At 48.1% G+C, this 14,485-nt stretch overlaps 1 protein-coding gene across 4 annotated transcripts in view; it reads left to right on the top strand.

Annotated features, from left to right (window-relative positions):
* The first annotated feature begins 1,419 nt into the window (after positions 1-1,419).
* LARS2 (leucyl-tRNA synthetase 2, mitochondrial) overlaps positions 1,420-14,485 on the top strand; it is a 130,031-nt gene continuing 116,965 nt past the window's right edge. Inside the window, exons 1-3 of one of the 4 annotated variants that reach the window (XM_007531437.3) lie at positions 1,420-1,565; positions 6,846-7,099; positions 12,168-12,296. In XM_007531437.3, the coding sequence (XP_007531499.1) occupies positions 6,866-7,099; positions 12,168-12,296 (363 nt within the window). In that variant the 5' untranslated portion in view covers positions 1,420-1,565; positions 6,846-6,865. Of the gene's footprint in view, positions 1,566-2,685; positions 2,757-6,845; positions 7,100-12,167; positions 12,297-14,485 lie in introns of those variants that run through there. The other 3 variants (XM_060204816.1, XM_060204817.1, XM_060204815.1) reach the window with 3 other exon arrangements.

Raw genomic sequence — 14,485 nt, 5'->3', positions numbered from 1 at the left:
TGGGAGTATGGATCCACCTGCCAACACCCATGTTCAGCAGGGAAGCAATGACAGAAGCCAGACCTTCCACCTTCTGCACCCCACAGTGACCCTGGGTCCATGCTCCCAGAGGGATAAAGAATGGGAAAGCTGTCAGGGGAGGGGATGGGATGTGGAGTTCTGGTGGTGGGGATTGTGTGGAGTTGTACCCCTCTTATCCTATGGTTTAGTCGTTGTTTCCTTTTTATTAAAAAAAAAAAGTTCTTCCAAATCTGTTTTCAATAGGTCTTAACCTTTATTTGAAAAGCATGTCTTAGCACTACTCATTCTATAAGGTTCATTCCTTCACAGTAAGAAAACCTAGTTGGGAAAAGTTTACAAACTTCTCCAGGGAAGTATCTGGCAAGGAAGCATCTTTTCTGACTCCTGTGTATGTCCATGAGACAAGACTGAGATTCCAACTCTGGCTTCAGAGTTTCCTATATCCCTTTATACCACTGGACGTCTTGTTTAACCCACCATCATTAAACAGAAGTTCTTCTTCTTATTATTATTGGTTTAATAATAATTAACAAGACTAAAATTACAGCGGTACAATTCCACACAGTTCCCACTACCAGAGTTCTGTATCCCATCCCCTCCATTGGAAGCTTCCCTATTCTTTATCCCTCTGGGAGTATGGATCAAAATTCTTTGAGGGGTGCACAATAAACAGAAGCTCATCATCATCATCATCATCATTATTTTATTATTATTCTTTTAACCAGAGCACTGCTCAGCTCTGGCTAATGATGGTGCGGGGAATTGAACCTGGGACTTGATGGAGCCTCAGGCATGAGAGTCTGTTTGTATAACCATTATGCTATCTACCCCTGACCTAAACAAGTTTTTTTTTAAACTTATTTATTTATTCCCTTTTATTGCCCTTGATGTTTTATTGTTGTAGTTGTTATTGATGTCATCGTCATTGGATAGGACAGAGAGAAATGGAGAGAGGAGGGGAAGACAGAGAGGGGGAGAGAAAGACAGACACCTGCAGACCTGCTTCACCGCCTGGGAAGCGACTCCCCTGCAGGTGGGGAGCCCGGGCTCGAACCGGGATCCTTGCACCAGTCCTTGCGCTTTGCGCCATCTGCGCTTAACCCGCTGCGCTACCGCCCGACTCCCCTAAACAGAAGTTCTGACACACCTATTCCAGTGGTGTTCAGTATTCATTTGACGCTCAGGAGTCAGTGGTTTCGCTGCAGCCCCGGAGGAGATGGAAAGAGGGGCCCCAGGGTGCGCGACCGCGGGGCGGGGCCTGGGCGCAGGGGGAGGAGCCTGAAGCCGCCCCGCCCCGCCCCGCCCCGCGCTCGGCCCAGTGGAGCCGGAGCCCCGCCCCTAAGCCCGCCCCTAAGCCCCGCCCCGAAGCCCCGCCCCTTCTGTCCGTGTCCGCCGCTGCCACTGCGAATAAAGTTGTTGTTCTGACAAGATGGCGGCGCCCAGGGGGGCCAGGTCGTGCAGCCGGGAACCGGGTCTAGGGAGCCGCGGCCCCGAGCCTGGGAGCCGGTAAACCGCGTTCCGGGCCCCGGGGGGCTGCAGGTGAGGTCCAGTCTCCCCTCTTCTCGCTCGGGGTTTCCAGTTGCTTCTGTCGAGAAGGGGGAGGGGTGCGGGCTGGGCTTGGGGTTCCCGGGAGGGACAACTTTAAAACTGGAAAGTTCTCGGGCAGAGGATCACCGAGCTGCAGGTGCTGCTGTGACCCCGTCCTGCCCTCCCCGGGCAGACGCCCTCACACATGTGTCCTGGACCCTCTCCTCCCCACTCGGGACAGACAGACACAGGCTGGGGGTGTGGGTCCACCTGCCGACACCCATGTCCAGAGGAGAAGCAATGACAGAAGCCAGAACTCCCACCTTCTGCTCCCCATAGAGAATTTGGGCCCATGCTCCCAGAGGGAGAGAAGTGATGGGAGGAATAAGATAAGAGAGCTCTGAACCCCAGCTCCATCAGGACCTGCAGAGAACGAAGGAAGAGGGGAGGAGCAACTTGGGGAGGTGGTGGTGGAGGGCTGGACCTGGAAGGAAAAGAGGGCAATTATGTACAAATGCAGACAAATAGTTGTAGAGAGTTAGCCCATGTCTGCAGCCTTGGGAGAACCACCGTGGTTTGCAGTGGAGGGGGTGGGGACACAGAACTCTGGGGGTGGGAACGGTGCAATACCCCTGTCACCACATAGCTTTGTAATACAAATTACCAAGGAAAAACATAATCGTCCATGAATATTCATAAAATCAATATTAATTCACTAATAAATAAAAAATAAAATAAGCTGGGAAAGCTTCTGAGGTTCGAGGTTTAGACTTTGAGTCACAGGATCAGCCAGTAGCTCCGGATAATGTCCAGAGAAACGTACAGCTACAGTTTTGTACCTGAGTTCCTCTCACCAATCCCCAGCGTATTCCTGGTGCTTTGCTCTCTGGGTTGTGGTCTGCACTCAGTTGAAGGGCATCCAGTGCCTCTCTGTGACACACAGGTCAGCGGAATAACTTGTTCTGGTCTCCTTTTCTTTCTCAGCTCTGGTTTGTGGTAGTGCCAGAGATGGAATCTGTGGCCTAGGAGCCTCAGGCATGAAAGCTACTTTATATAATCAATATGCTATCTCCCCAGCTCTTCTGCCATAGCTCATAGGGCTCCAAGGTCCTCCAAAATAATGTCTGGCCAGTCCCATTACAAACTGGAAATAAGCTGCCCAAGGTCACACAGGAATGGATGGACATGCACATCTTCTCATCTAACAGGTTTTGACTGTTCTGTTAAGTAAAACCAGTTCATTGTTTAAGCGGCATCTTAGATTAGTTCTAATGGTGAACTCCTTCGTATATCATAGGCCACTTGTATTTCCTGACTCACTTTTCTCTTTGCCTAGTGTATTTCAACTCAGACGTCTCTTAGAGTGAGCAAAATAGATTGCTTGGGCACTGTGCTGCATTGCCATGTGTGGCCCAGTTCAAGCCTGGTTCCCATTGCACTGAAGGAAACGTCTGTGCTGGGATCTCTTTGATTTTCTCTCTTCTCTGTCTTTTATTTAAAAAAAAAAATATATATATATATATATATATATATATATATATGTTTTAGGGGGACAGATAGTGGTGCACCCAGTTACACACACATAGTACTGTGTGAAAGGACCTGTACAAGGACCCAGGTTCAAGTCCCTGCTTCACACCTGCAAGTGGAGATGCTTCTTGAGCAGTTAAGCAGGTCAGCAGGTATCTTTCTCTCTCTCTCTCTGTCTATCTGCCCCTCCCCTCTCAATTTCTGTTCTAGTGGACAAAATGGAAGGAAAAAAAAAAGGGAGAAAAATTGCTGCTGCTAGGAGCAGTGGATTTGTGATTCTGGCAATGAGCCCTAGAGATGACTTTGGGAGGAGAAAAAAAGAATACACACACACACACACACACACACACACACACACACACGTATATATATATTAAAGTGCGTTATAATTACCATATAATATTAGTTTCAGGTACACAACATCTAGAGCCAATATTTGTATGCATGGTAAGTTGATCACCACTATAAGTCTGGTAAACATAGGTCACCATACATAATTACAATTTTTTATATAATATTTATTTATTCCCTTTTGTTGTCCTTGCTGCTTTTATTATTGTAGTTATTATTGTTGTTATTGATGTTGTTGTTGTTGGATAGGACAGAGAGAAATGGAGAGAGGAGGGGAAGACAGAGAGGGGGAGAGAAAGACAGACACCTGCAGACCTGCTTCACTGCCTGTGACGCGACCCCCCTGCAGGTGGGGAGCCGGGGGCTCGAACTGGGATCCTTACACCGGTCCTTGCGCTTTGTACCATTTGAGCTTAACCCGCTGTGCTACCACCTAACTCCCCATAATTACATTTTTATTTATTTATTTATTTATTTATTTATTTATTTATTTATTTATTATTGGATGAAGACAGAAATTGAGAGGGAAGGGGATATAGAGAGGGAGAGAGTGACACCTGCAGCCCTGCTTCACTGCTCATGAAGCTTTCCCCTGCAAGTGGGAAGCCAAGGGCTTGAACCCAGGTCCTTAAGCACTATGTAATGTGTGCACTTAATCAGGTATGCCATCACGTGACCCCCATAATTACATTTTTAAAACTGTTCAAGACCTACTCTCTTAGCAACTTTAAAGTATGCAGCAGGATATTATAGTCACATTGCTGTATATTACTTCTCTATGATTTATTTTATAACTAGAAGTATGTAACTTCTATCCTTAGAGCCTATTTTTAAATTTAGATTTTAATCTTTCTTTCTTTTCCATATATGAACTCTGTATGGAGTAGGGTGACCTTTTGTTGCTGCAGTTTTGTGGTGGTGTTTGCTTGTTTTACCAGAGCTCCGCTCGGCTCTGGCTTATGGTGGAATTGAAACCTAGGCCTGGGAGCCTCAGGCCGGGGAATCTGTCGCATTGTTATTATGTTATTATGCTATCTCTCCCCCGCCCAGTTGCTGCAGTTTTGACAAACACTTTCTTCTAGTTTACTACTTTTTAATTTTGTTCATGTAACTTATGTTAAAGGGAAAAGGGGGACAGCCTCTGTCCCCCATTCTGAGAATCCACCACACCAATCACAACAGAAAATTGATAGAAAGTATGATTATTCAGATAAATTAAACTTTAGAGACTGACTCACTTACTAGCTTGATGGTCACATGGTAGTTCCGGAAAGAGTGAGTGCCCTGAGTTTCTGGGTTTTAAGCTCCAAACCCCTTCCCCACCTTCCAAATCACACCTGTAACCATGGCTATTCTGAGTGGCACCTCCTCCCGCAGCATTCCAGCCACACCTGTATCCACTTCTATTTCTGGGTGGGAACTTCTCTCTTCCTCAACACTTTTTAAAAAATTTCTTTTTTGTTATCTTTATTTTTTTATTGGATAGAGACAGAAATTGAGAGGGAAGGGGGTGATAGACAGAGAGACACACCTGCAGCCCTGCTTCACCACTTGCAAAGCTTTCCCCCTGCAGGTGGGGACCAGGGTCTTGAACCCGGGTCCTTGCACATTGTAGCATGTGCGCTCAACCAGGTGCGCCACCACCTGGCCCCTTTCATGGTACATTTTATGTACAGAGTAAGACTGTCTATTCTGCACCACTGGCTTGTGTAGAGGCTTGTTTATTAGTGAGCCAGGTGTTAAGCAGATATATTCAGATAACTTTGGGTATAAGCGGGAGTGTTGCTTATGATTTGATACAAACCTTCAGTAAATCACAGAGACATGATTCGAGTCTTAGTTGTTGTTTTCGATGGGTTATGTTGTTTTCACCGGGCTGGCTTCACGGGCGGGTAACAGACGACCAGGGACTCATGTCTGGGTTGTACGCAGTATCTCTTTATTCATGCAGGACGCAGCACAATCTAAGACGAGCTAAGCTAAATTCAAGGTACAGTACTCTAAAACTCACAATGCTGTCTTTATATATACTTGCCAAGTAGGGTGGAAACAGGGTGTGACATAGAGAGGGTGGAGAGAAAAGTGACTGGTGACAATCAGAGTGTGACAAGGAGAGGATCAGGGTGTGACAAGGAGGGGGGGTGGAGCAAAAACATATCATGAAACAGTGGGGATTGAACCAATGCCCTGGAGGGAGGTGCTTGTTAACAGCGGTTATGTAAATAGAATGAAGTGGTTATGTAAATAGAATAGTGTTAAGCAGGGGGGATTTAAACCAAATGAAACAGAAAGGGTCTCATGCATACCAACACTTAGTGAAGTTTGGCCTCCTTTCATTGTGCCTTATCGCTGATCTGTTTGGAGTTTCATTCTAGAATACTCCCTCTATCCGTTTTTGTTTTACCAGAGCACTTTTCAACTCTAGTTTATGGTAGTGCTGGGTACGGACTGACCCTGGGACCTTTGGTGCTTGACGCCTTATCCCTCTGTGTTTTTTCTTGTTTGTTTGTTTGTTTGTTTTTTGGAGACGGAGAGGCAAAGAGAGTGAAAGCAATCACAGCAGCAAAGCTTCTTTCAGCGTTGCCAGGCTGGAGCCTGGGCAGCCCTGGAGGAGAAGGAGGCTCCGCTGCCCAGCATGAGCCCTGTGAGCTGGCCCTGATAGCTGCCTTTGTCCCTTCCCACAGGGCTTTTGTATTTTTGATGCTTGAGTCTGCTGACCACCTTTGTATCTTCCATAAAGTGTGTGAGTGTTAGGAGGCCGGGTGGTGGTGCACCTGGTTCACGCACATAACACAAAGCACAAGAAACCGCACAAGGATCTGGGTTCGAGCGCCCAGCTCCTCTCTTGCAGCAGGGAAGCTTCACAAGTGGTGAAGCAGGTCTGCAGGTGTCTCTCTCCCACTCTGCCCCCCCCCCATTTCTCTCTGTCCTACCCCCCCCAAAAAAAAAAAAGGGAAAAAATGGTTTCCAGGAGCAGTGGATTTGTAGTGCCAGCACTGAGAGTCTCAAAGATAACCCTGGAGGCAAAAAAAAAAAAAGTTTGTGTTAAATTCAGATGGAACTTTTCAGGTATTCTTTGTTGGGGAGGAAAGTCAGAATAATAAGAGGCAGGCATGTGGACAGGCTGGAGAGGCGGGGCTGGGCTGAGTAGAAGGACCAGCACAGGAGAGGGTTCTGCATGGTTCATGCTTTCTGGGCCAGGGAGACAGCACAGTGGTTCTGCAAAAGACTCTCATGCCTGAGGCCCTGAGGTCCCAGGTTCAGCCCCCAGCACCACCATAATCAAGAGCTGAGCAGTGCTCTGGTCTCTCTCTATTTTTGTGTATTTCTCTCTGTATCCCTCAGTAAAAAAAAGTAATGTGTGTGTGTGTGTGTGTGTATGTGTGTCTTTAAAAGTGTACTTCCCTCCTTTTCAGGCCAGTTTGCTTTTGGAAGGATGGCTTCTGCTTGGCAGAGACTGGGCTTTTATGCCTCTTTCCTGAAAAAGCAGCTAAGTACCAAGCCCTGTGTCACCCACTCGGGAAGAGGAGCGACTCCAGGCTGTGTCCGAAGTATTTACAGTGTCACCGGCGAATGGACGAAGGAGTACACAGCCCAGACAAGGAAAGATGTTGAGGGGTGGTGGCGTCAACGGATCCAAGAGCCAAGCTCCAGCAGCTTGGAGGCTGACGTGAGTAATCCGAGAGGGGTGGAGAGTGGGGCTGGGCTTGGGGACAGGCTCCCTGGGTTCCAGTGAGTTTTTATGGTGTGATCTGTCAGGCTAGCTTCGAGGGTGGGAGACAGATGACCAGGGACTCATGACAGCTGTACGCAGTATCTCTTTATTCATGTGGAAAGCAGGGCAATCTAAGCCGTCTCTAATCACAATCCTGTCCTTATATAGACTCGCCAAGTAGGGTGGAAACAGGATGTGATGTAGAGAGGGTGGAGTGAAGAAAGACTGGTGGAAATCAGGGTGACTAGGAGAGGGGGCGGAGCAAAAAGACGTCATGAACCAGTGGGGATTAAACCAGTGCCCTGCCGACAGGGCGGTGCTTAGTTAACAGTGGTTATGCAAATGGAACACAGGGTTAGGCAGGGGGGGATCAAACCAATGAAACAGAATGGGTCTTAGAAGCAGACCAACAGTGATCTTGAACCCAGTCGAATGGGTCTCTTTGTGTCCAGTTTTAATTTTGTTTTTGCTACAACTGACAATAATAATGACACTGCCCGCTAGCTTGCTTTCTTTCTTTCTTTCTTTCTTTCTTTCTTTCTTTCTTTCTTTCTTTCTTTCTTTCTTTCTTTCTTTATTATTTTTGCCTCCAGGGTTATCGCTGGGGCTTAGGCCTGCAGTACGAATCCACTGCTCCTGGAGGCCATTTTCCCCATTTTGTTGCCTTATTGTAATTGTCATTATTGCTGTCGTTGCTGGATAGGACAGAGAGAAATGGAGAGAGGAGGGGAAGACAGAGAGGGGGAGAGAAAGACAGACACCTGCAGACCTGCTTCACCGCCTGTGAAACAAACCCCCTGCAGGTGGGGAGCGGGGGCTTGAACCGGGATCCTTAGACCGGTTCTTTTTTTTTCTTTTTTCAAATATTTATTTATTCCCTTTTGTTCCTTTGTTGCTTTATTGTTGTAGTTATTATTGATGTTGTTGTTGGATAGGACAGAGAGAAATTGAGAGGAGGGGAAGACAGAAAGGGAGAGAAAGACAGACACCTGCAGACCTGCTTCACTGCTTGTGAAGCGACCCCCCTGCAGGTGGGGAGCCGAGGGCTTGAGCCGGGATCCTGACGCCGGTCCTTGCGCTTTGTGCCACCTACACTTAACCTGCTGTGCTACCACCCGACTTCCCTTAGACCAGTTCTTGTGCTTAACCCACTGTGCTACTGCCTGGCCCCCTGCCTGTTAGCTTCTTAGTATGTTTTTGAAGGTTGGTAAGGAAATGAAGGTCACCACTTGATTTTGCCATCTAATCCTTTTTTTCTTTGGGAGGGGGGAGGGGTTGGGGGGACTTCAGTTTTTTTTTTAATTAGTGATTTCATAATGACTAACAAGATAGTTAATTAATTATTTAATTTCTTTTACCAGAGCACTGCTCAGCTCTGGCTAATGGTACTGGGGATAGAACCTGGGGCCTAGGAGCCTCAGATATGAGAATCTTTTTGCAGAACCATTATGCTGTTTCCCTAGTCCTGCTATTTAATCTTTACTAAATAGACGTAGAAAAAGGAGCTGCCAAGGGAGAGCCTGTATGTGCTTGGGGCAAGGTTGATTGTTAAATCAACATGCTATGAAAATCAGTAATCACTATAACAAAAATAAGGCGATTATATTAAAATAAACAAACACATTCAAACAAATGGAAAACAGATCTGATTGTGTCCTTTTTTGGAGAGTTGTCTCCAAAGAAAACTGTCACAGCTGTTTTGTGTCTGAAGATTCCCAGAGAACAGGCAAGAAGCCCGAGCGATTGCAGAGGATAGGCTCTGAACAGAACAGGCAGCCCGCTGCCCTCTGCCATCTGCTCTGCCCCAAGTAGCAGGATGGGGCCCTGCCTCTCCCAGAGGGTCGGCTCTCACTTGCCCTCTTGAAGGTGCTCGTTCCGACTCGGAACCTCGTGCTTGGTAGTCCAGTGCTCCATTCACTGAGCCACCTCTCGAGTCACCAAAGAGGAACTAAATGTAAAAAAGATCTATGCAACCAGAAAGGACAGAGGCAGAGAAAGTGGGAGGCCGGGGGTCGGGCGGTGGCGCAGTGGGTTAAGCGCATGTGGCGCAAAGCACAGGAACCGGTGTAAGGATCCCGGTTCGAGCCACCAGCTCCCCACCTGCAGGGGAGTCGCTTCACAGGCAGTGAAGCAGGTCTGCAGGTGTCTGTCTTCCCCTCCTCTCTCCATTTCTCTCTGTCCTATCCAACAACGAATTGCATCAACAAGGGCAATAATAATAACCACAACGAAGCTACAACAAGGGCAACAAAAGGGGGAAAAAAAAAAGGCCTCCAGGAGCAGTGGATTCATGGTGCAGGCACCGAGCCCAGCAATAACCCTGGAGGAGGAAAAAAAAAAAAAAGAAAGAAAGTGAGAGGCCACAGCACTGCAGCGCCCTTCCACTGAGTGGGGCCCGAGTTCCCACCTAGTTGAATACGTCATGGGAGAGCACACTGTCCACTGAGTGAGCTTTGTCTTTAGTGGGGGATCAGCGGTTTACAGTTGATGGTAAACACAGCACACGTGTCACATTTCTCAGTTTCCCACATAACAGTCTGGCTCCCTCTAGGTCCTTCTCAGCCATCATGTTCCAGGACCTGGTTTTTTTTTTTTTTTTTTTCTTTTTTTTCTTTTAACCAGAGCATTGCTCAGTTCTAGTTTATGATGGTTGGGGGTGGTGGTGGTAGGGGGTTGAACCTGGGGTTTTGGAGCCTCAGGCATGCGTCCCTTTGCATAACCATTATGCTATCTCTCCCCCACCCCAAAGATAAGATTTTACAAGAGGAAGATTAAAATGTATGTTTGGGAGGGAACCAGGCAGTGGCTCATACAGTTAAGAGCACAGACCACCCTGTGTGAGGCCCTGAGTTCAAGCCTCTGGTGCCCCCTGTGTGGGGGGGGCTTCATGAGCCGTGGAGCAGTGCTCCAACTGTCACGCCTTCTGTTTCTTTTTTATTTATTTATTTATTTATTTTTAAAGATTTTGTTTATTTATTCATGAAGATAAAAGGAGAGAGAGAGAACCAGACATCACTCTGGTACATGTGCTGCTGGGGATTGAACTCAGGACCCCACGCTTCAGAGCCCAGTGCTTCATCCACTGCGCCAGCTCCCGGGCCGTGCCTTCTGTTTCTTTCTCCTCCTTTCCCTTTCTACTTTAAAAAAAGAAAAGGGAATGAAATACAGCTGCCAGGAGAGGTAGATCTATGTAGGCACTGAGCCCAAGTGATAAATAACCACGGTTGAGGGAAAAAGTAGAATTACACACACGCACACACATACGCGCGCGCGCACACACACACACATATGCACATGTGCACACACGCACACACACGCACACATACACACGTATGTGGGTGACCAGCCTATTGAAGTCGGTCATTGTGACTCTGTATAGACTTCAGCCTAAACCAGGGCTTTAAACTCTATGTGATGCCGACTTCATTATGGAAACTTTGTTTCTAAAAATCCATGGATATTTGCTGAGAGAGGATATGAGAGAGCAAAGAGCTTCCCAGAGCACTGGTGCCACGGGTCAGAGTGGCAGCCTCTGGGTCTCACAGGTGCTTCTCAGGCGGAGCTCTCTCCAGCCCAGGGGCATCTTAGGGGCTGGGTGGTTGAGTGCATGTGTTACAATGTGCAAGGACCCGGGTTCGTGACCCCACCCCCCGCCCCCGACCCCCCACAGAGGGAAAGTTCTGCAAGTGGTAAAGCAGGGCTGCAGGTTTCTCTCTCTTTCTCCCCCTCTCCCTCTCCCCCCCATCTCTCCTACCCTCTCGATTTCTGGCTATGTCTATCCAATAAATAAAGATAATAAAAAATTAGAAACAAAAAGCAGTTCACCTTAATTAAAATTTGTGGGGGACCGTCAGACAAGAAATGTCAGCATGGCAAGTTTGTGCTGGTCGTGGGCTTGTGCAGCCTCTGGCTTAATTATCCTGCACGGCCAGCAAAGATCTGCGACTCCTCAAACACTGACAGGTGTCCAGGTTCCAGAACCCGTAGCACCAGGCCACGGCCTCTCTGAGACTGAGGTGAACAAGGGCAGATGTCGTTGCTAACCGCTGCAGCCGTGAACCTGCCGAGACCCCTTCAGGGACCTTGGATGTTAGAGGAGGCTTTACCTTCCTTCACCAGTGGCACCTCCCCTCCTGCTTTGTTCCTCTTATCAAACTGTTCTACATTTGGCTGATATGAGCTGTCTTAAAACGCCTTCGGGGAGTTGGGCGGTAGCGTAGTGTGTTAAGCGCAGATGGCGCAAAGCGCAAGGACCGGTGCAAGGATCCTGGTTTGAGCCCCGGCTCCCCACCTGCAGGGGAGTCACTTCACAGGCGGTGAAGCAGGTCTGCAGGTGTCTGTCTTTCTCTCTCCCTCTCTGTCTTCCCCCATCCCTCTCCATTTCTCTCTGTCCTATCCAACAATGAAGACAACAACAATAATAATAACTACAACAATAAAAACCAACAAGGGCAACAAAAGGGAATACATAAATAAATAATAATAATAAAGAAATCTATGAGAGTCGGGTGGTAGTGCAGCGGGTTAAGCGCCCGTGGCGCAAAGCGCAAAGACCGGCTTAAGGATCCCAGTTCAAGCCCCTGGCTCCCCACCTGCAAGGGAGTCGCTTCACAGGCGGTGAAGCAGGTCTGCAGGTGTCTGTCTTTTCCTCTTCTCTGTCTTTCCCTCCTCTCTCCATGTCTCTCTGTCCTGTCCAACAAAGACGACGTCAATAACCATAACAACAACAAAACAACAAGGGCAACAAAAGGGAATAAATAAATATCCTTTGATTTATCTAGAACTCGTAAAAAGGCCGGAAGCTCCAAGCCTGGGGCTGCACCTCACACAGTCCTCCACCAGGCTGTGGTCGCTCCCTGTTCACCCCGGGCCTCTTAAGACCAGCCCTGAGTCTTGAGTAATCATCAGTTATTCCTCAGAGACTCCGAGTCACCCCGCAGAGAGTCCTAATAATAAGGTGTGCGCAGTGTTGTTAGGGGTGTTTCGTGAGCACTCACTGTCACTCTTTCTCACTTTTCCCTAGAAATCAAAACCCAAATTCTACGTGCTCTCCATGTTCCCGTACCCTTCCGGCAAGCTGCACATGGGCCACGTGCGCGTGTACACCATCAGTGACACCATCGCTCGGTTCCAGAAGATGAGAGGCATGCAGGTAGGAGAACTGTCTGCAGGAATGACCCAGTTCTGACCCAGTTCTACCCCAGTCGGGACAGCAAACAGAGTGGCGTGCGTTCAAGGGTCTTCCATCAAGTTTTAGAGACAGCGTTGAAGCTGAACACGGAAGTTCTGGTGTTTCCTTTTTGTTAACTGGACTTTGTAGCCAAACCCACTCACTTTCTAGTAAGACATCTCGATTGGCCATCCACTGAGTGTCGTGCTAGGGACCGAGATGGGGCAGAGGTTAGGTGTGACATGGCTGTAGATGTGGGCAACGTGATGTTTTTCCAGGGGAAGTTCATGGTCCCTGTTCACAGGGCAGTGAAACATAGAAACACTCACTGTATGGGGGGTGGGAAGGGGGATCCCAGGGGATAGCAGGAGCTCATGGGACTCAAGTGTGAGAGGTCCCACAGTGACCAGAGTGGAACAGTGCTCTGCTCCCAAAAAAAGAGAGAAAGAAGGGAGGGAGGGAGGGAGAAGGGAAGAGAGGAAGGGTTGGTACTGGGAATTGTGCTCTTGGGAACAAAGTGCCGGCTCCAGCAGTCTACATAAGAAACTAGTGTTGCAAGGCATTTTTCTCTTCCTGTTTGATGTAATGAAAAAAGTGCATGTGGGAATAAAACTGTTATGGAAAAAAATTGGAGATTACCAGCTCGGGGGGGGGGGGGTCTGGGGAAGACTTCACTGAAGAAGGATGTCTGGGCCTGGATGGATCTGGAAAGACGAGGTGGAATCCGCCCAGAAGAGGGAGAGGCTGAAGTCGGTTTCCTTGGCTTATGTGGGTCTGTCCCCCCCGCCGGTCACCTCATGGCCAGCTCTCCTTTTCAGTCTGTAGGATGGAGTGGGAATAATCATGGTGTTTTCTTAAATCACTTACAGAAGAGGGGCTAAGACCATAAGCCACTGAATAAATAGCCAGGCTTTGAATTTCTCTTCTTTTCCCTCAGGAGAGCTTTTGCTATTCATGGTTTTTGTTGTTATTGTTGTTTTAATAGTTCCACACAAACTTCTGGATAAGTTGTTCAATTTCCTTGAAATCTGTCATTAGGATTTTGACAGCGTTTGCACCGACTCTATAGATTGCTTTTGGCAGGACTGCCGAGGAGGTGCCTGTGAGGTCATCGCTTTAGACTCTAGTCTCACTGGAGCGGCAGTGAAGCCGCTCACACGATGGTTTGCTGCTCTGCCTGTGGGTGACGTTGCTACAGTTGGGAGCCCGTTGCATTGAAGGAAGAAGCAGTGCTGTGGTCTCTCTCCCCTCTCCCCCTCTCTGTCTCTGTCTCGCTGCCGCCATATCTCTTTCTAAGAAAACAAAGCAAAGTGCTAGTGTTGTTCCCAGTAAGGTGTCAGCCACAGCAGTGATGCGGAGGAGAATAGATGAGAATAGACGGTTCTTTCAGGAAGCAGAAGAGGCTGCGCTGTCTGCTGCTTTCTCCGCCCCCCCTCCCATTTTTGGTAATTTATAAAATTACAAAATAACAGCAGTAGAGCTCCACACTGTTCCCACCACCAGAGTTCTGTGTCCACCTTCCTCCTTGGTTAACTGCAGTAGTTCTCCCAAGGTCACAGATCTGGGTGGACTATTATTTTTAGAACGATCTTTATCTTCCTGTCTCTCTACATGCATATATTTGTCCCTTTTCCCCCATGGTCCTGTCTTCTCTTCCTTTGTAAGTCACACCTATAGACCTGTTACTATTTCCGAATATCTTTCTTTTTTTCAAAAACTCTTTTCTCTCTGGGTCCTGATGGAGTTGGAGTTCAGAGCCCTCTGGCTGTCTTCCCCTGACATCTTTCCCCCTCTGGGAGTCTGGGTCACAATTCTTTATGGGGAGCAGAAGGTGGGAGTTGTGGCTTCTGTCACTGCTTCTTCACTGGACATGGGTGTCGGCAGGTGGATCCACGTCCCCAGCCTGTGTCTGTCTGTCCCTAGTGGGCAGGGCTCTGTTCTTTCTTTAGATGTCCGGTGGCATTGTTAACACTTAGCAACACCTACTGCGTTTCTTGCCCTCTTGCATGTTATGATTGGAAAATAAAGTGACCCACCTCTCACCATGGCTGACTTCCTTGACATCTTCTGGGTCTGAAGCATCAGGGTGCCAAACCCCCGACCTCATTATTTTACTCAGACTGGTTTGTCTCAGGCCAAATGCCTCTGGGTACTGCCAGAGCCATTTCCCG

The sequence above is a fragment of the Erinaceus europaeus genome, chromosome 12 (genome assembly GCF_950295315.1).
Source record: "Erinaceus europaeus chromosome 12, mEriEur2.1, whole genome shotgun sequence".
In the NCBI taxonomy this organism is placed as follows: domain Eukaryota; kingdom Metazoa; phylum Chordata; class Mammalia; order Eulipotyphla; family Erinaceidae; genus Erinaceus; species Erinaceus europaeus.
This window is presented reverse-complemented; position numbering and strand designations above follow the sequence as displayed.